Source organism: Mobula hypostoma, chromosome 27 (genome assembly GCF_963921235.1).
Source record: "Mobula hypostoma chromosome 27, sMobHyp1.1, whole genome shotgun sequence".
NCBI classification, from domain to species: domain Eukaryota; kingdom Metazoa; phylum Chordata; class Chondrichthyes; order Myliobatiformes; family Myliobatidae; genus Mobula; species Mobula hypostoma.
Window position 1 is genome coordinate 21,175,235 of NC_086123.1, and position 20,696 is coordinate 21,195,930.

General features: G+C 42.4%; 1 protein-coding gene across 8 annotated transcripts in view; it reads left to right on the top strand.

Moving 5' to 3' along the window:
* The window catches only part of cux2b (cut-like homeobox 2b), a 351,466-nt gene that overhangs the window by 192,696 nt on the left and 138,074 nt on the right, over positions 1–20,696 (top strand). For all 8 annotated transcript variants that reach the window (XM_063034539.1, XM_063034536.1, XM_063034537.1 and 5 more), the window contains one exon: positions 2,272–2,319. In XM_063034539.1, the coding sequence (XP_062890609.1) occupies positions 2,272–2,319 (48 nt within the window). The remainder of the gene's footprint in view (positions 1–2,271; positions 2,320–20,696) is intronic.

Consider the following 20,696-nt stretch of genomic DNA (forward strand, 5'->3'; position numbering starts at 1 on the left):
TTAAGTGTGTGCACCACACATATACAAACCAGAATTTGACTTCTAACTCTGGAGATGCTTTGAAGCACTGTTATTTAATAAATGGTGTTAATGCAAGCTCAGTGTGGGTGTGGAAAGTTAGAAGTGTGAATTTACATCATTTGATCTGGCTCTGCAGTTCGTAAAGGGTTCAAAGGCAAAGTCACTAGTGGCCATGTGGAAGCTTGTAGCCATTTGATGGTGCTTTGCTTGAACGTTGTTGAGCAAAGCAGTGTTAAGGGTATAAACCAGCCCTAACTTTAGTTTGTATTGCTGATCAAAATATAGTGCCCCCATGATCTCAAGGTCGTTGTGACCTGCTGACGTTTGCACAGAATTTTTATGAGATTGTTTATTGCATTGCCAGGAGGTTGTTGCTTTAAGCTGTGTCACACATTGTTTGGTGGTAATGGAAGCCTCAGTGTGAAGGGGGAAAGCTGGAACTGAGACGTAAACATCATATGACCCAGCCAACTGCCACTTAAGACTGCTTGGATCAGTTCTTGAAAACTATTTTGCAATGACACCAATTGAATTTGGAGGCTTGTTTAACTTGGTCTCTGCCTGAAAGACATACTTTGTGGAAATGAATGTTGTACATGCGCCAGTTATTTTCGTGAAGAGCTTGGGTTATTTTTCACAATGACATGAAAGCGTGAAGAACTGAGTTGTTCAAAACAGCTGTCTGTCTTTGCAGCTTTTCACACTTGGCTTTATTGACGTATCTTTACTCAGTTTCTCGATGTACGTAGAGATTCTCATTGGGGCTTCTCCAGAACAAGCTGCCAGTGGAGGCAGTGTAGGCACGTACATCTGCAATATTGAAAAGGCCTGTGGACAAGGGAAGACGTGGAGATATATGGGCCTAATACAAGCAAATGGGATTAGCATAGATGTGCATTGCAGTCAGCACAGATTAAGTGGGCTGATCCTCTGTTGTATCTTTCTCTGATTTCTTTTTGACCTTGCTTTTCCAACCAGCCATTTCACTCTATGTCCACTCAAAATAGCCTTCCAAATTCACACCCCTCGAACGCTGGTCTCTGTCTCTTTACCTCCTACGACTCTTGAAGAACATTTCTTAACTAAGCTATACTAAGCTCTACTTCAGTGTTTAAATTATCCTCGAGCATTTGTGAGAAGTTTAGATTTTTTTTGTGTGTGTGTTAAATGAGGCTATGCAATTGTGTTGACTGCATGTTGTGCCAGCATTGACTTGTGCAACTAACTTGAGAGCTGTGTTCTTTTACTTCTGATTGGCATATTTACTTGTGCCATCTTTTTATTTTACCCTGAAGCACCTTGCTGAAATTGGGTATTATTCACATGATCCATATTTCCCTTTCTTGGGTGCTGAGCAGTAATATTTGTCCTTTGCCATTGTGATGCAGTTTAACAGGAGAGATAATGTTTGCTCTACTGCTGGTATACGTGCAAAGTTAGCAAAGAAGTAACTTTCTCACTTCTTTTATACAGTACTGTACTGTGGAGGAAAATGTCTTGGGTACATGTTTAAAAAAACTGTAAAGCGATGATTTCAAAACTAATGAAATTAAGAAGTTCAAAAAAAATCATATATTTACTATAAAGAGCAGTACACAGGAAAAAAAAACACTCAATCAAATCAATATTTGGCATGACCACCTTTGACCGTTCCAACTGCATCAATTCACTTAAGGTACACTATAGTTTAACTTTATAAAAAAAATTCAGTTGGTAGAACTTGCCACAGTTCTTCCACAGACTTTGGATATCTCGCTTGTTTCTGGCTCTCCAGGTAATCCCAGACAGCCTCACTGAAGTCGAGATCAGGGCTCTGTGAATGTCATACCAACTGAAACCATATAAAAATCTAGGGTGTGCAAGACTTTTACACAGTACTGCATCTTAGGGTTGTCCATGTCTGTTAACCTGTTAGAGGAATACTGCTAGCCTTCCACCTTTTTTAAAAGGAATGAAACCAGTTGAAACCTCTCCTATTTTGATTTCATAGCACTTTTCCCCTTGTGCAACAGAAGAAATAAATTCACCAAATTGATTGTCTTTCCTTGGCTAACTCAAGGAACAATAGATTTGCAATGCTATTATTTGCACAACCTTGGGATTTGAGCCTAAGCAAGCATTTTCATTGTTGACTTATGCTTCACGAACTCTGATGCAAAGGCGGAACATTGGGTCAAATGTCTAATTAGCACGGGTGCATTTGTGTTGGAGGACATTGTTACAAGTTTATCTTTAAACTTTGTATTTCAGGAGATTAGAGAAATGGTCGCACCTCTCTTAAAGACCTTCCAGGCCGAGGTAAGATTTCCAAGTTAATAGTCTGACAAAATAATGTCAAAAGTGTGCTGTTGACTGAATATATAGTCCATAATGTAGAAGTTCTTTCTCCATCTCACCATTGAGCCAGATTTCTTATTTTGCTCAATTTCTATTGGGTCATCACTTTATTCCCAAGAGGTATGGCTTCCATTATCTGTTGAAAATACTTGTTGTTTTAATTCAAGTGATCCTTGGGGCACTTAAGATCACTTCTGAGATTCCTCGTAAATCTCACAATTTCTTCTCTTGCAAAGATGAGAAATTCTGCAGATGCTGGATATCCAAAGCAATACACACAAAATGCTGGAGGAACTCAGCAGGCCAGGTAGCATCTATGGAGAAGAAAAAACAGTCGACGTTTTGGGCCAAGACCCTTCTTCTGCTGAAGTCAGGTCCTAATGAAGGGTCTGGGCCTGAAACATTATCTGTTTATTTTGCTGTTATCCATAGATGCTGCCTGGACTGCTGAGTTCCTCTAGCATTTTGAAATTGTTCTTTTGACTCATTTTCATTCATTTTCCTTTTTGCATTTTATTGCTGTTGATTAATGTCACGTGAGTGAGACAATATCACAACGTTGCAGTGTTACTGATCCACTAGTGTTAACTCATTGTTTGCTTATTCTAAATTGTATGTTTTTACCCCTTGCATCTATTCAAAAATATTGAATTCTGTCTTTTGTTAAAGACAAAGAGCTTCCAAATCAATTTCTTTCAACATCTCTCCTGGATTTCTACAACAATGTGCTTAATTGTTCACAATTTATGCTGTGAAAATCTCATCACTTGTACATGACGATGCTGATGAGAAGCTGTATCAAATCAAATAAAATTATTGTATGCTTTGTTAAAAACCAGCAATTTATCTGTAACATGAGGACAGCGTGTTGTAACTCTGTTTTGATTTTGCCTTATCAGGTCAAACTACCTGGGTCGTGAAAAATCTATTAGTGACATTTTTTTTCAGGAATAAATTGAAGGGATTAACATTCGGTCCGTATTATTGCTGTCCCACAAAAACATGTTTTTATTTCAGTGGGTCTTGTCTTGGCTCCCTCCACCCACTTCACTACTTCTTTTAAGATGGAAAGTGAAGTTATTCGATCCCAGCCGAGGGTCTGGTCTTTAAACAAAAGAAGCTACAGAGATCTGAAGAACAAGTTGATAAATTAGTGGCCTTCACCAAAAGGCACGACAGTGGATTAGCAAATGGCTAACTTTTAAGCAATGAAGGTAGCATCTACAACATCCATATGTGGGTTCGGAGTTTGGGATTTTTATATTCTGATCTGTTAGCTTTAGTGCGAGGAAGAGGATGAGGAGGTTGATGTCTTTCTTTCTACTACAATGGCTCTCTGTATTTTATGGCTATCTGGAAAAGATAAATGTCTGAGTTGTATTCTGCATACGTACTTTGATAACACAATGAACCATTGAACATTTTGACCTTTGTTCTGGAGCAAAAACACAGAGAAAATGGAACATAACAATAGTTGACAAAAAAAGTTTTAAAAAGTATTCGGTTCGAAGTTCAAAGTAAATTTATTATCACAGTACATAAATGCATTATATATAATCCTGAGATTTGTTTTCTGTTGGACATATCAATAAGTCCATAATAGAATCAATGAATGACCCCACCAACTGTCCATTCAACCAGTACGCAAAAGACAACAAACTATAAATACAAAAAGAAAATAATAGTAATAAATAAATAAGCAATAAATATTAATAATATTAGATGAAGAGTCCTTGAAAGTGTGTCCATAGATTGTGAGAACATTTCAGTGATGGAGCAAGTGAAATTGAGTGAAGTTATCCCCTTTGGTTCAAGAACCTGATGGTTGAGGGGTAATATCTGTTCCTGAACCTGGTGGTGTGAGTCCTGAGGCTCTTTTACCACCTTCCTGATGACAGCAGCAAGAAGAGAGCATGACCTGGGTGGCGGGGGTCCCTGATGATGGACGCTGCGTTCCTGTGACAGTGTTTCATTCAGTTGTGCTTAATGGTGGCAGTTTTGCCCATGATGGACTGGGCTGTATGCACTTTGCTTTTTGTAGGATTTTCCATTCAAGGGCATTAATGTTTCCATACCAGGCTGTGATGCAACCAGTCAGCATACTCTCCAACACGCATCGATAGAAGTTTGTCATGTTAGATGTCACACCAAATCTTAAAGCACTATTGTTCTTTTTCTTGTAATTGCACTTGTGTGCTGGGCCCAGGACAGGTCCTCCGAAATGATAACACTGGGAAATTTATAGTTGCTGACTCCACCTCTGATGAGGACTGGCTCATAGACCTCTGGTTTCTGACTCCTGAGGTCAATAATCAGCTTCTTGATCTTACTGACATTGAGTAAGAGGTTCCTGTTATGAAACCACTCAGCCTGATTTTCAATCTCTCTCCTACGTACTGATTTGTCACCACCTTTGATTTGGCCTACGACGGTGGTGTCGTCACAAACACGAATATGGCATTGGAGCTGTGCTTAGCCACACAGTCGTAAGCGTAAACAGAGTAGAACGGAAGGCTAAGCACACAGCCTTGTGGTGCTCCTGTGCTGATGGAGATTGTCGAGATGTTGTTGCCAATCTGAATTGACTGGGGTCTCAAGTGAGGAAATCGAGGATCCAGTTGCACAAGGAGGTATTGAGGCCAAGGTCTTGAAGCTTGTTGATTAGTTTTAAGGGGATGGTAGTATTGAATGTTGAGCTGTAGTTGATAATGACCATCCTGGTCTATGCATCTTTACTGATCCAGATGTCCCAGGGTTGAGTGGAGAGCCAGTGAGATGGCATCTGCTGTGGACCTGTTGCAGAGAGAAGGTTCAAAGAGAAAATGTATAAAGTTTAAAATTAAGTAATAAAGCTGAGGATTGGAAATAATTTGGAATTTGACAGAAGAGGACGAAGAATTAGATTGAGAGGAAAGACATGAGGGTAAACTAGCAAGGAACATGAGTGGACTATAAAAGCCTCTGTAAGTGTGTGAGAATTAAATTATTCCTGAGCCAGAAAGTAGGTGCCTTACATCAAATGTACTAAGAGTAACAAAGGAATTACAGAGCAGTTAAGTAAGTTGTTTGGTTCTGTTTTCATCAAAGAGAATACATATAACTTCCCACTTACTGAAAAGGAGAAATTAGAGGAAACTAGAATTGAGGAAACTTTTTTTCTTTTTTTTTGTAATTTATTTTTATTGAAGTTCATCATCAAACAAAACTTTCCATAAGATGTATTTCAGATACTATACATGTATATCATATGATCATATTTGTCACAAATCTCCACATAATATTTATCTGATGTATACACTTATAGAAAGGAGAGGAAAGAAAGAACAATCAAAAGAAGAAAACTATGTACAAAGTAGGGAGTGATCTTTTTTTTTACAACATATTCATTGACTAAAATCAGGCCTATGAGGTGTTATGTAGTTAAACCATTTTTCCCAGTATGAATCAAATTGTTCCAACTTATGATTAACTGATGTTGTTATCTTCTCCATTTTGTAAATGTCCATTGTAATTTCCATCCATACATTTAAAGTTGGGCTCTCCTGTGATAACCATTTCCTGGTAAGGGTCTTTTTACCAGCCACCAGCAGTATATTCATTAAATATTTATCTCCTTTTCAACCATTCTTGAGGTACATACCCAAAATATATGGTCTTACTTTCTAAGGTTATTTCACATTTAAAGATGTCTTGTAGGGCATTGTGTATCCCACTCCAATAGTCTTTGATAACGAGGCATTCCCAGAAAAGATGATGATGGTTTGCATTCTGCAGCAAGCAGGGAGGTTACTATCATAATGGGATTTCTGAGAGGGCGTAATAAAATATCAAGTTTTTCCACCCAAACTCCCTCCATTTCTGTGAACTGGTACACTTCCATTGATACCTCCATATTATTGTCCATTCTTCCTCATATTATTATCCCTCCTTCCTTCTCCCATTTTGTTTTAATGTATGAAGTCGAATGTGTTTTAAGATTTGACAAGCCCTTATACACGCTTGAAATTATTCTACTACCGTTGTCTGAATTATATGCTTTTCTAACTAGCTCTATCAAACATGTACTTGCCTTGGTTACATTTTTAACCGTCTTATTAACATACTGTTGCATCTGTAAATATCGATAAAAGTCTTGTTTTTCTAATAAGTGTTTCTCTTTGAGCATTTCAAAACTGAACAGTGTTCCTTCTAGGAAACTTTTTTTCTAAACACAAAGTTTTGTTGAAATTACTAGCAATGAGCCCCCTGGCCAAGATTAAATGCATCCTAGATTTCTCAAAGGTGAAGCCATCGAACTAGTTTGGTATCATTTTCTAGAAGTCCAAAGATCAGGTGTTCTCAATCTTCTTTATGCCATGGACTCCCTACCATTAACTGAGGAGTCCGTGGATCTCATTTTGGGAACTTCTGCTGTAGATTATGGAACAATTTCTAAAAAATGCATGTGGTAAATTCCACCCATCCGCCCAGCATCCTCTTTGACTTTCTACCATCAGGCAGGAGACTCCGATGCATAAAGACAAGAACGGTTAAGGTGGGAAACAGTTTCTTCCCTCAGGTCAGTAGGCTACTGAACTCCCTGCCACACTGCCTTCAGTGTGTCACCAGATAATTTGTACTGTACCCTACAATACTTAATTTATGCACTTCACTTTGTGTATTTCTGCATAATTCACTTGTGGATTTTATTCTAGTCATAGTCATAGCCATAGTCATACTTTAATGATCCCGGGGAAGATTGGTTTTCGTTACAGTTGCACCATAAGTAATTAAATAGTAATAAAACCATAAATAGTTAAATAGTAATATGTAAATTATGCCAGGAAATAAGTCCAGGACCAGCCTATTGGCTCGGGGTGTCTGACCCTCCAAGGGAGGAGTTGTAAAGTTTGATGGCCGCAGGCAGGAATGACTTCCTATGACGCTCTGTGTTGCATCTCGGTGGAATGAGTCTCTGGCTGAATGTACTCCTGTGCCCAACCAGTGCGTTATGTAGTGGATGGGAGACATTGTCCAAGATGGCATACAACTTGGACAGCATCCTCTTTTCCGACACCACCGTCAGAGAGTCCAGTTCCATCCCCACAACATCACTGGCCTTACGATTGAGTTTGTTGATTCTGTTGGTGTCTGCTACCCTCAGCCTGCTGCCCCAGCACACAATTTTCCTGTTATTGTGTGTTATATGTGTGCTACTGTGTTTTACACCCCCTGGTCTGGAGAAAGGTTGTCTCATTTGAATGTAGGGCAGTGGTCCTCATTGTCAGGGGTTTGAAATGCAGGAGCACGGATGTGTTGCCAAAGTCCCCGTCTAGACTGTTGTATGGGAGCAGATACATTTGCGCAAAATGCTGAAAAGGTTTGCAACACTGCATTCTGGGATTGGGAGATTCCTGTCATAGGAGTAGAAATTGGGTTGACTGAGCCTGTTTTCCCTCGAATTTAGAAGAATGAAAGGAGATCTGGTTAAGATTTACAAAGTTCATAAACGGCACAGTAGCATAGTAGTTAGGGTAACGCTACTCCAGGGCCAGCGACCCAGGTTCAATTCCAAGGCCATCTGTAAGGAGTTTGTACATTTTAGTCTTTCCTCTGGCTTCCTCCCACGTTCCAAAGTCGTACGGGTTAGTAGGTAACTGAGGGGCGTGGGCTTGTTGGGTTAAAAGGGCCTGCTAACGGACTGTATCTCAAAATTTTTTAAGTAATTATAAATTCTGACCCAGCCACACTGACTGTGAGAATACGGTTTAGCACAAGAGATCACAGTAGTAGGATATGGGATAAGACATTAGCCTGTAGGTAAAGAGATACTTCTTCGCTAAGAGCCTGGTGAACCTGTGGGATTGTTGATAGTTGAAGGCGGTGCAAGCCAAATAGCTGAATGTATTTGAGGTAGGTAGGCATCAAGGAGTGTTAGGCTCGTGTTGGAGCATGTTACTAAGAGAGTACAAGTCAAGGTCTAGTCCTTCTGCCTTCTATGTTTCTGCAGAAAAAGCTGGGTAAGACCGGGGCTGCTTCCTTCTACTGTGGTGCAGCTGCTGGAACCTGTTGCTGAGTGACTTTGGTTCTTGCGTCAGATCGTAAAAGTGCTGCACAGAGAGAAACAATAAAAAATCATTGTGGCTCTCCCAAGTTTTTCAGTGGTCAGTTATTCCCAAAGCTGCCTTTCCTTGTTTTATTTTTAGATTTTTCCCTTTCAATTTGTTTAATCAACCCCCTTGGAAAGATGGTTTCAGTCCCTAACAGCTATCGGTTGATATCTAAATTTTGATTATTTTCTATTCTTATGTCCCTCATAGGTGACTTTCAAAGCTTCTAACTCCTTCCTTCTGCTCTAGTTAATACAAACTGATGAAAATTTGCTGCTGTTCCTTTGGCTTCAGCTTTTTGTTAATGGCTATTCAGAAGTGAATAGTGTGGCTCAGCCAGTGCAATGTATAATTTAAATAACATCTTCCCAATTTATCTTCTCTGCTTTTAACATGCATTAAAAGAAAATAGAATCCCATTTGCCTTATTTCTGGTGCTTGGGCATGTGGCCAAGTGGTTAAGGCATTCGACTAGCGATCTGAAGGTCGTGAGTTCGAGCCCCAGCCGAAGCAACGTGTTGTGTCTTTGAGCAAGGCACTTAATCACACAGTGCTCTGCGATGACACTGGTACCAGGCTGTATGGGTCCTAATGCCCTTCCCTTGGACAACATCGGTGTTGTGGAGAGGGGAGACTTGCAGCATGGGCTGCCTGCCTTCCATACAACCTTGCCCAGGCCTGCGCCCTGGAGTGTGAAGACTTTCCAGGCACAGATCCATGGTCTCGCAAGACTAACGGATGGTGCTTGTAATACCTACATTCTTATTTCAAAAATCTGTCCTATTCCGCCCAGTTAAGAGTTTTACCTTGAGGGCAAATGAATTTTCATGCTCTACATTGACAGGTCTCAGTACTGAACTGTATCTGCCATCTATCTGCCCACTCCTATAGTACTGTTGACCTTCTGAATTTTCACACAGGTTTTCTGCATCCTTAAATTTGTTCATGAAACAGCTTTAAACTTTATTCTTAGATGTGGTCATTCCGAAAGTTATAGTAAATTTATTATAAAAGTACTTGTATGTCACCAGGTACTCTCTTCTGCCCGTTATGCTGCCGGCGTTTAGGGCAGCGATGAAGGTCCCCCATTTCTGACGGTGTTCAGGGCTTCCTCCATCGTATCAGTAGCTTGCTTTTCACCACTGTCAGTCATGCAGGTCCCGGGTAGAGACTCAGGACTACATCGCACTCAGATGTAGAAAGATTCTTCATTGCTGTTTCTATAACTATTTTGCTTGACCAGTCAGGGTTCTTAGCCCTGAGCTGAACCCCCCAAACCTGAAAGACCGGTGGACCACTCTTAGTCTGGCCTGTCTACCCTTTGACCCGTTTGGCATGGGTAGCCCTGCCAAGAGCCAAAGCACAAAGGCCTGGCTTCAGCCAGCATAGCTCTCTCTGTCATTGAGGCACACAGGCCTCCAAACCCCACAACAAGGTTGTGGCCCTCTTGGAGCGTCACCTTATACTAGTTTGAGATTAATTTTCTTGCAGGCGTTTATAGGGACGTAAAGAAATATAATAGAATTTATGAAAATAAGCCAAGAATGTCAAACAACCAATGGACAAAAGAATACAAATCGTGCACATAATTTTAAAAAGTGACTAATATTGAGAATTTGAGTTGTAGAGTCCTTGAAAGTGAGCCTAATGAGTTGAAGTCGAGAAATCTTTTCTCTTTTGCTCCTGGCCGTTTCCAGCCTCTCCAAGCCTTGAATGCTTGAAAGTGCACTGAGGCAGAACGATTCTGAATTGTCTTTACTACGTATTTCCAGCCAATCGGTGCTTTTTGAATACAAACGCACGTAATTGACACTACTTAAAAGCTGTTCGCTCTAAGCATGGTGTTGTGTCTAGAGGCTATGTGGCGTGCATGGAGCTAACGCTAGTTAGGAAAAAAAAAACAAACAGTCTCCTGTCCCAATTAAACTGCCGAGTGTCCCAAGTAAATAAAAGGGAATCCCAGCTATTTTCTCGATTAGTTTTTGTTCTTTAAAAGTTGTCCCAAATAGGCATCATCTGCCCCGATTAACCGATGGCCCAGTTAACTGGGATCCACTGTGCTGGGCAGAGCCCATAATCCCTCCAGTTTCTTCTGTTTGCTGCACATTTGAATTGACGTTCATGTCAGCAAAGTTGACAGGAGGAAAAAATGTTTACACATCAGTTAATATCTTGAAGGCACAGCTGGGGGGATAGCAGTGGATGCAGGGTAAACCACAGCATTCAAAAGGGAGCTGAAGAGGTATCTGAAAGGAAAGAATTGGCAGGAATTTAATGTGTGGGGGGGGGCGCGGGGTGGGGAGGAGGGAGTGCTTTCACACTGCTGGTTGGGACAAACGCACGCTTGTAAGCATTCTGTGAATCTTATGTTGCCTTTGTTTAATTTATGAAAATAAAGAGAAAGCAAAAGTAATCCCGGCTAATACTCTTTGTGTATATCACAAGTCATGAGCCAGCCATCCCAAATATATCCACTCATTCGTGCTCCCTCCCTGTGTCTCTTTCCAAGTTACTTTGTTTCAGTGCTTTTAATGCAATTTCACCCCCTGCCCCATTTTGAAATAATTTTGCTTTGTGGCACTTAGTCAGATGCCTCATGTAAACCCTTTTACAAAGACCATTCCCTGATCTTGCCTTCTTTTTACATTAATCTCTCAAATTTAAATAAATCAAATGCCTCGTGCCATCGGACGAATCCCTGATTGGTCCGTACTTTTTTTTAGAAACTGTCCACTATTCAGCAGTTTGCAACCCAGTTTGTTCACCACCAAGGTCAGCATGGGGTGACTTGGCAGCATAGTGGTTAGCACAACGGTTTGCAGTACAGGTGACTTGGGTTCAATTCCCACCGCGGCCTGTTGGTAGGTTAACTGGTCATGGCAAATTGTCCCGTGATCAGGCTGGGATTAAATTGTGGGATTGCTGGATGGCGTGGCTCGGAGGACCAGAAGAGCCTTTTCCACGCTGTAACTCAATAGATAAAGCAATAAAAAAATTAACTGTTGCTTTCTGCATTATCCCTTCTTCCGTTTTTGGCAGAGATGTATTAAGTGTGGCACTTCATACTTATTCTGGGACAATGCCAGTTAGTGCTGTTGACTGATTTCCAGTAATACATGGAATACTGCATTTGTCTAAAAAAAATCAGCTCTAGGATTTTGCATCGTCCTCCTACTACTGTGCGGCAAAATGCTGTGCCATTTAGTAAAACCGTTAGTACTCTGTGCATAATCTTCTTTCCATTGTACGCTGAAAGGAGTAACTACTACTTTTAGGTTGACTGGTAAATGCCATCCAGTAGCAGGGAGACCTGGGGTTTGATGGAACATGTAACATACAGCTGATAGTTATTATAGCCATGCATCATTAACCCCAGAGCAACAAAATAAAAAAAAATGTAATATTAATAGAAAAAGGTAAAATGAAATTGCACGGACTTCAAAAGGAAAAAACTACAATCAATTATTGTAATTTATAGTAGTCATTAATTTCAAACTTGCTTTGCACCGTAATGCTGTTTAAAAAGGAAAGTGAAGTTGATTACATTAATTTGTCCGGATCTCATGAGGGTTTTAACTCTGACAAGTAGAAATCTGAAGTAGACTACTGTTCAATTTCAGGTGAAGGTTTTATTTTATAGAAGTTTACCGTTAACCTAATGGAAAAAGGAAATTGATACCAATGCAATAAATTTTGCTTACAGTAATTTCCAACCTAATAATTCAAAACATGAAAATTAAAAACGTAATTGTGGTTAGAATTTTAGCACCACTCTGTTCTGATGTTTATCTTTTGAAATGTGTATTGATTGGAACAATCAGCTGACATTCAAAGTGATATTATGTTTATTGAAGGGTTTTGTCTAAATGTCAATTCGCATTTTCCATTTTCAAAAGTTTAATAATAGAGCTTTTGAGGTCTGCTTTTTCTCTCTTCCCCTAAAGACTAAAGTTAAACATATGATTCTTCTGATGTCTACTGTGGTTAATAACACAAACTTATTGACTTGCTTCCCTTGCAAGAAAGACCAGCCTGTGTGTGTGTTTGCTGGGAGGCACTGTAGGACTTGAGGTGTGCTTCTGTCCAACGGCTGTTGGAGAATATCGCAGGATGAAAACTCAGAATCAGATTTAATGTCACTGCCGTAATGTCGTAAAAGTTGATTTGCAGCAGCAGTGCATTGCAATACATAATGAAAGCTGAATTAGAGTAAGAAGTGTGTGTATAAGTAAAAGTTAAAAAGTAGTGAGGTACTGTTCATGGGTTCAATGTCTGTTCAGAGGAGGAGAAGCTGTTCCTGAATCACTGAGTGTGTGCCTTCAGGCTCCTGTACCTCCTCCCTGATGGTAGCAATGGGAAGAGGGAATGACGCACAAAATGCTGGGGAAACTCAGCAGGCCAGGCAGCATCTGTGGAAAAGAAAAAAAAAGTCAATGTTTCAGGCTGAGACCCTTCATCAGGATCAGATTTCTAAATGAACATTAAACCCAAGAACACTATTTCACTAGTATTTGTACTAGTTATTTAATTTTACCTTTGCAGCTTCTCAAAGTTCATAAGTACATTTATTATCAAAGTATGTATATTAACATTATCATCAAAAGTTGTATACATTATACAATCTTGTAAATCAATGTGCAGAGGGCGAAAAAAAAACAAATTGTGCAAACAGTAAAAGCAAGCAAATAGCATTCAAAGTGAAGTCCGTGGAAGAGAGTCCAACCACGGACACGAAGCCTCGGCCTGAGTTCAGTGCAAAGCCGAGAAAATGTTGCAGAGCAGCGAGCTGAACTGGCCCCCCCTCCCCTCCAGCTTCTCGTGAAGTCTTCGTAATTTACTGCCTGCCTTTACATCATCAGCAAATTTAGCAACTTTTCCTTCAGTTCCCGCATCTAAACCATACATATCAGTTGTAAAATGTTGAAGTCCCAGGACTGATTCTTGTGACATGCTCCTCATTGCATCTTGCTTCCCAGTAAAAGGCCCATTTATGCATATTCTGCCTTTCCTGTTAGTCAGCCAATCCTCTATGACCCCTGAGCCATGAGCTTTTATTTTTCTGCTGTAAACTTAAAAAAGATTCTTTCTGCAAATTTAAGTGCATTTCTCCCCACCCCACTAACTTTTATCCATTAGAGCAGGGCTTCCCCCAACCTTTTTGATGCCATGGACCCCAACCGTTAACCAAAGTGTCCATGGACCCCAAGGCTGGGAAACCCTGCACTAGAGGGATTACGTTTTACTGTTTAAAGGAGCTTTAATATATTAGTCAAGCAAACTTCCCTTTTACAAAGCACGTTGATTTTGCCTGATTATCTTGAATTTTTCTAAGATTCCTGCCATAATGTCTTTAACGCCAGCTTCACATCTGTCATGGCAGCATGTTAGGAGCTAAATGAGCCGCATTTTCCTGCGTTTTGTCTCACTCCCAACTGTTCCGCTTGGCATAGAAACACAATCTATATGGATCTTTTTTTGTTTTGAGTTGTTTTTCTTGATCTTCCACCCTTTTCTCCCCCCCCCAAAAAGCCTCTACCACAAATTCTGTCCCTTCGCATCAGTTCCAAGCCCCCCTCAGCCGTCCAACCAGTGCAGTGGTGCTACAAGTATTGCAGGAGTCAGTCATCTGCACGTGATTCTGACTTTGGGCGCTCTCTGGTTGAAGTTTGCACCTAACGCTTGTCACTGTGCGCTTCTACCCTGGGCACACTGGTCTTCTCCCATATCCCAAGGTGTGCAAGTTATTAAATTGCAGGTTGCTTGTTAAAAATGGCTGGTTGGAGAATGGAGGGTCTTAATGCGAGAGAATAGAACTGAGGCTGGTGGGATTTGTCTGAACCACAGGGTAGATTTGATAAACTGAATAGCCTTTTCCTAAGTGTGGCCAAGTGGTTAGGGCGTTGGACTAGCGATCTGAAGGTCGTGGGTTCGAGCCTTGGCCGAGGCAGCGTGTGTCCTTGAGCGAGGCACTTAACCACACAATGCTCCATTCTACCCAGCTGAGAATGGTTACCAGCAAAAATGCTGGGGGTTAACCTCGCGATAGACTGGCGTCCAATCTGGGGGGGGGGAGTCTCGTACTCTCAGTCGCTTCACGCCACAGAAACTGGCTTAAGCACCGGCCTGATGGGTGTGTCACAAGGCTCGTGACAGAGTTTAATCTTAAAAATGTGGAAAGGACTTGCAATGCCACCCATATCTTTGCCTCAAGAAGGTGGCATCCATCAATAGGGACACTTACCACCGGACACGCTGTCTCTTTTCATTAGTACCACCAGGGAGGAGATACAGGAGCCTGAAGAGAGCACTCAATGTTTCAGGAACAGCTTTTTCCTCTCCACCATTTCTAACCGGTCCATGAACCCAGGGGCAGTCTGTTGCTATTCCACTTTCAAATCAAATCAGGTTTAGTTATCATTCCACCATGCATGGATACAGCTGGATGAAACGGGGCCAAGGTGCAAAACATGCACAGCACATGACATAGTCACGCAAAAAAAAATACATATATAGACCATGTCAGCACGTCCCACAAATTGATGGTGCAGTCTCCCAGCAGTATACAGATGCATGCAATCCAGCCTGTCTTTCTGCATGTTCCAGATTGAACATGGGAGGGCAGCACTGACAGGAGAGGCCTGTGCCCAGTTGAGCACAGATGCCGTGCTGCACTGTCTCCGGCGTCTCCTCTCCTGGACTGCAGCAGCAGGCAAGCCTGCAGCTTGAGGCCTAGTCCTCCCTGCAACCGATGCTACGCAGCTCCCGCGCCGCCTGCCTCACCACCTAATAAGGGAAACAGGCTTGCGGCATCTTACTGGGTCTTGCGATCGCACGGGTAACATTCAAGACAATCACCCATGGCTACTCCGCACACCACCTTTGCCACCAACTCCGATGCTTCTGAGTATCAGGCAGCTCCACCGATATGCTGGCCGGCTCCTCCATCGACCTGCCGGCCGGCTACTCCCAATCAACAAGCAGCTTACTAATGTAATAGACCGACTGTACCTGAAGTTAAAAACGTAGAACATAGTACAGCACAGTACAGGCCCTTCGGCCCACAATGTTGTGCCGACCCTTAAACCCTGCCTCCCATATAAACCCCCACCTTAAATTCCTCCATATACCTGTCCAGTAGTCTCTTAAACTTCACTAGTGTATCTGCCTCCACCACTGACTCAGGCAGTGCATTCCACGCACCAACCACTCTCTGAGTAAAAAACCTTCCTCTGGTATCCCCCTTGAACTTCCCACCCCTTACCTTAAAGCCATGTCCTCTTGTATTGAGCAGTGGTGCCCTGGGGAAGAGGTGCTGGCTATCCACTCTATCTATTCCTCTTATTATCTTGTACACCTCTGTCATGTCTCCTCTCATCCTCCTTCTCTCCAAAGAGTAAAGCCCTAGCTCCCTTAATCTCTGATCATAATGCATACTCTCTAAACCAGGCAGCATTCTGGTAAATCTCCTCTGTACCCTTTCCAATGCTTCCACATCCTTCCTATAGTGAGGCGACCAGAACTGGACACAGTATTCCAAGTGTGGCCTAACCAGAGTTTTATAGAGCTGCATCATTACATCACGACTCTTAAACTCTATCCCTCGACTTGTGAAAGCTAACACCCCATAAACTTTCTTAACTACCCTATCCACCTGTGAGGCAACTTTCAAGGATCTGTGGAGTCTAGTGTAAAAACCGCATTTAACAAAGAAAAAAAACCTTTGGTTGGCCCCTGGGAGGCTACTGCGTCCGAACACACCACCATCTTACTGGAAGATTTTCACACTATGTATTTCCAGTTATTTTATTGTAACATGTAATAACTTCTTAATGTCTTACTGTGGGCCTTTGAAAGATTATTACACAATCTTTTGTGTGTGTGTGTGTGTGTGTGTCTCGGTATCTTGGGGCCAGGAATTTGCACTCTCTGCAGGTGAAGCTGAACTTGAATGCTGATCTGGAGCTCCTTGGCTCTACACTCCAGTCAGGCACTGTGTAACGTGGGAGGGCCCTGCTTCTGGTAGGCATTAGGCATTGGAGATGTGCTGGGTTGCAGCTTCCGCTAACAGCTACTAAAATATTCTAGAGATTTTTTTTGTACATTTTGATGTCAGCAGACGACCTAAATGATAATCAAATTCATATTATTAATATGTTCTATCCTTTACACCTGGATCAAGGGTGGCAGGTTGGGTTAAGGCACGTCTCTACTAAAGGAGGTGTAAGGTTCTCCTTCCCACTGCTAGCCTGCAGGTCACCCTTGGGCAAGGTGTAGCACCTGCTTAGCACCCCCCCACCCCCCCGTTCGGGGCCACGTGAAGCCGTGGGAGCAGGTGGTGGATGGTTGTATGAGCAGTTGGTGCAGATCACAAATCTTGGTTATGTGACCACTGACGCCAGGCAGACAATCTCTGAAGAGTAGTGATAATGGCTGGGGTCACCCGGCTTGTACGGACACTGCCCGGAAGAAAACAATGGCAAACCTCTGCAGAAAACTTTGCCAAGAACAATCATGGTCATGGAAAGACCATGATCGCCTACGTCATACAAAACAGCACATAACGAACGAATGATACCTGTATCATCATTTTGGAAGATGCGAAGTTTCGAATAGAGTCAGCGATGTGTGTGTGTGTGTGTACACATCTACGTGTTCTTTTGTGTTTTTGGCCATCAAGTGAATTTTATTATCACACCCCAACATGCCACATTCCTAAACCCTGAAATCTGTAATGTCATTAACCAGTCCCACTTGCCGTTGAAGTGATGATTTGTTCATTCAGTCATTCCTGTTGTAATTCTGGCCCCTCCTGGGGGGTGGGGGGTGGGGGAGGAGAGAGACTGATGTTCACAAAAGGTGCACGTGCCATGCCTTGTGCCAGGGCAGCGATTGTAATGTTGAGCTATCATCAGAGGCAGCTGGAGTCACGGTACTTTTAGATAAGCAGGATGTCATAAGACATAGAAGCAGAATGCTGATGTTTTTTTAATCCCTCTCAACTCCATTCTTCCTTCCTTCTCTCCATAACCTTTGACACCCTGACTAATCAAGAACCTATAAACCTCCGCTTTAAATATACCCACTGACTTGAGTCCCCACAGTTGTCTGTGGCAATGAATTCTATTGATTCATTACCCTCTGGCTAAAGAAATTCTTCCTTGTCTCTGTTCTAAAGGGACATCCTTGCAATCTGAGGCTGTGCCCTCTGGTCCTAAGCTCTCACGCTGTACTACACATCTTCTGCAAGTCCACTCTATCTAGGCCTTTCAATATTCGGTAGGTTTTAATGAGATCCTTCCCCAGCATTCTTCTAACTTCCAGTGAGTACAGGCCCAGAGCCATCAAATGCTACTCATATGTTAACCCTTTCATTCTCATGAACTACCTCTGGACCCTCTCCAATGCTAGCACCTCCTTTCTTAGATAAGGAACCTGAAACTGCTGACAATACTCCAAATGCGGTTTGACCATTGCCTTAGCAAGCCTCAGCATTGCACCCTTGTGTTTATTAAGCAGACTTGTGATATCATGCCCTGTTGATAGCAAGTTGGGGATACTCATTCCACTCCCCCCCGCAAGTGTCTGGATGGACAGTACCAACAAGGTGATCACTCTCTCTACCATTTGAATTTGGCCTTCAGTGACCAAGAGCTTAAGGCAGTTTTCAACCATACCAATGTGTGCATTGAAGTTAAAATTGCCGCAATATGGGTCATTTCAGCAGTTAAACTCAAGTCCAGTGTGTTCTTTACTCTAATTTAACTGCCTGATTGCAGTTACGTAGCTGCTCTACGTGATTTTTTTTTGCTGTGTGCGAGTCTGTGCACGTGCATTGTGTGTGAGAGTGTCTGCGTGTGTGTGTGCGTGCGTCCGTAATGGTGTCTTTTTCATGGATTTTACAAGGCGCGGAGCGAGAGAGAGAGACTGTGTGACCACCCCTCACACAGACATTTTCGCACTATTTTCCCTTTATTTTACGAGGTCGTGTTGCGATCTCGACACTCAACCCGGCGCGGATGGAAAGCGTGCTCGGGAGCGGACCCGACTGGTTTCGAACCGGGGAACCTCCGCTCCTGGGTCCGGCGCCGATGTCGTTGCGCCACCAGCCGGCCCTCTACATGATTTCTTGATGATCATACAATGACCGTGCAAAGTCTCCAACTCGACCATCAACTCATCTGGTGTCGTATATTGGACTTTTAAAGGAAATAATAGGTGTTATTTATAGCACTGGTGTCACCAAATGTTGCTTGTCAGAAACTTTACCTTTGAAGTTTAAGATGTGTTCTGGGGCCAACTGTTCAATATTCAGATTTTAAGTATTTGGAAAGAACTGAATCTGTGAACCACATTTAATATCATTTGAAATGGCACGGTATCACAGTGGTGAGCACAATGCTTTACAGTACCGGTGACCCGGGTTCAATTCCCGCCGCTGCTTGTAAGGAGTTTGTACGTATTTCCATTTCCGTGTGTGGGTTTCCACGGGGTGCTCTGGTTTCCTCCCACGGTCTGAAGACCTGCCAGCTGGTAGGTTAATTGGTCATTGTAAATTGTCCCGTGACTGGGCTAATTAAATAGGAGGATTGCTGGGCAGCGTGGCTCAAAGGTCTGAAGGGACCTATTCCACACTGTATCTCAGTAAATAAATAATAAGTGCTGGAAACCAAGTTTCTCGTACATTCACATACTCTGCACACAGGGCCAGTGCCGCCGCCTTGGTCCGGAATGAGGGGCTTCCATTGGATCACCATGTAAGAGCCCCTCGTTCACTCTCCACCCAGAAACTTCCAACGCACCTCTTTGTCTCGCTCTCATTTCCTTCTGCCTTTTGATTTCTGTTTAAATTCTTCCAACTTTGTCTTTTCCTCCCAGGGATGAAGGAGAACGACAATTATTAGACTGTAAGGACGAATGAAGTTTACAAGTCTGGTTCTGCGCTGTAGATTGTAGAGTTGAAGTCTCCAGCTGGGTATCTTGTTTACAGTGGAAATAATGCCTTTTTACATCAAACGCTTTTCACGTCAGCACTGTCAGTATAAATGTTGGCCCACCGTGGGGTCTGGGTGACGCAGTGGAGTTGGGGAACTGACTTTCACCATTTAGGAGAGGGCCTAAATCCAGTTCAGACCAATCCCAATCCTGGGCTTGTGCCAGGCCCGGCTCGGCCTCAATCTGATCCCGTGCTGTGCTCCAGCCAAGCTTAACCCCAGACTTGGACCAGGCCTGGATTGATCCCAAGGTGGCTCGACGATTACTTGAGCTGCCAGACTTATTTTGCACAGTCTGAGGAACCAGGTTCCTTATGAAGATAAGCCCCTGGCAAAACTGCTCATTGTTGAGTAGAAGCAGTAACACGTATAGTAAGCAGCAAGTCTTTTCCTGCAACGCCTCAAGGATGTCTGGGAAAATGTTGGCCCTTCTAATGGGGATGCTGTGGGCTTTGCACAGATTGAACTTCATCCGATGCTGTGCCTGTCTGCAACTCAGAAAATACTCCGATTTCCGTACAGACATCTTTTATCTCTGCGGGTGCACGTGTGGAAGTAACAAATGCAGTTAGGAATTCAAGCGTGCCCAGCCCCAAGAATCTGGATTTTCATAAAGAATGTGGAGTGGACACTGAAAGATCTGCAAAAAATCACTGTGAGGGCAGGAAGATATTTAGTCCCTCTCAAATAGGAGGAACATGCCTTTTATCTCTTTCTTTGGAGACATAACATTAGAAACCTGCTTTTACATGCCAACCAAGCCGGTGTGGAGCAGGATAGTATTTGATAAATACCCTGCATTATCAAACAAAGCTGCATTCAGCTTTTATTTAGTGCTTCCCCATCGCCATGCACATGAAATGAGGAAAGAGGTAATTTAAATTAACCGTTTTGCTTCTAATCCCGGATTTGAAATTTTCAGACGTTAGTTTAGTGCACAGGATTTCTAAGCTGCAGGAATCCCAAGAAGTGCACAGGCAGGTGGACCGTTGCTAGGATGTTGCTCAGTAAGTGTGTCTAACTCTTGGCAAAATTATTTTCAAATCTTTAAAGTGTTTACATTAGGACGACATTGCCATCTGGAATGCTGATTCTGAATGTACCACATTCTCCTCGGCGTGTTATGCAAAGCCTGTACATCTTTTCAATGGTGCAGTTTACTCGCCAATTCACAGTTATACCAGCTATTAAAATGGGACTTAATAACCTATTTTCATTTAGAAATGATTGTGAAGTTGCTGTGACGCATGGTAATAAT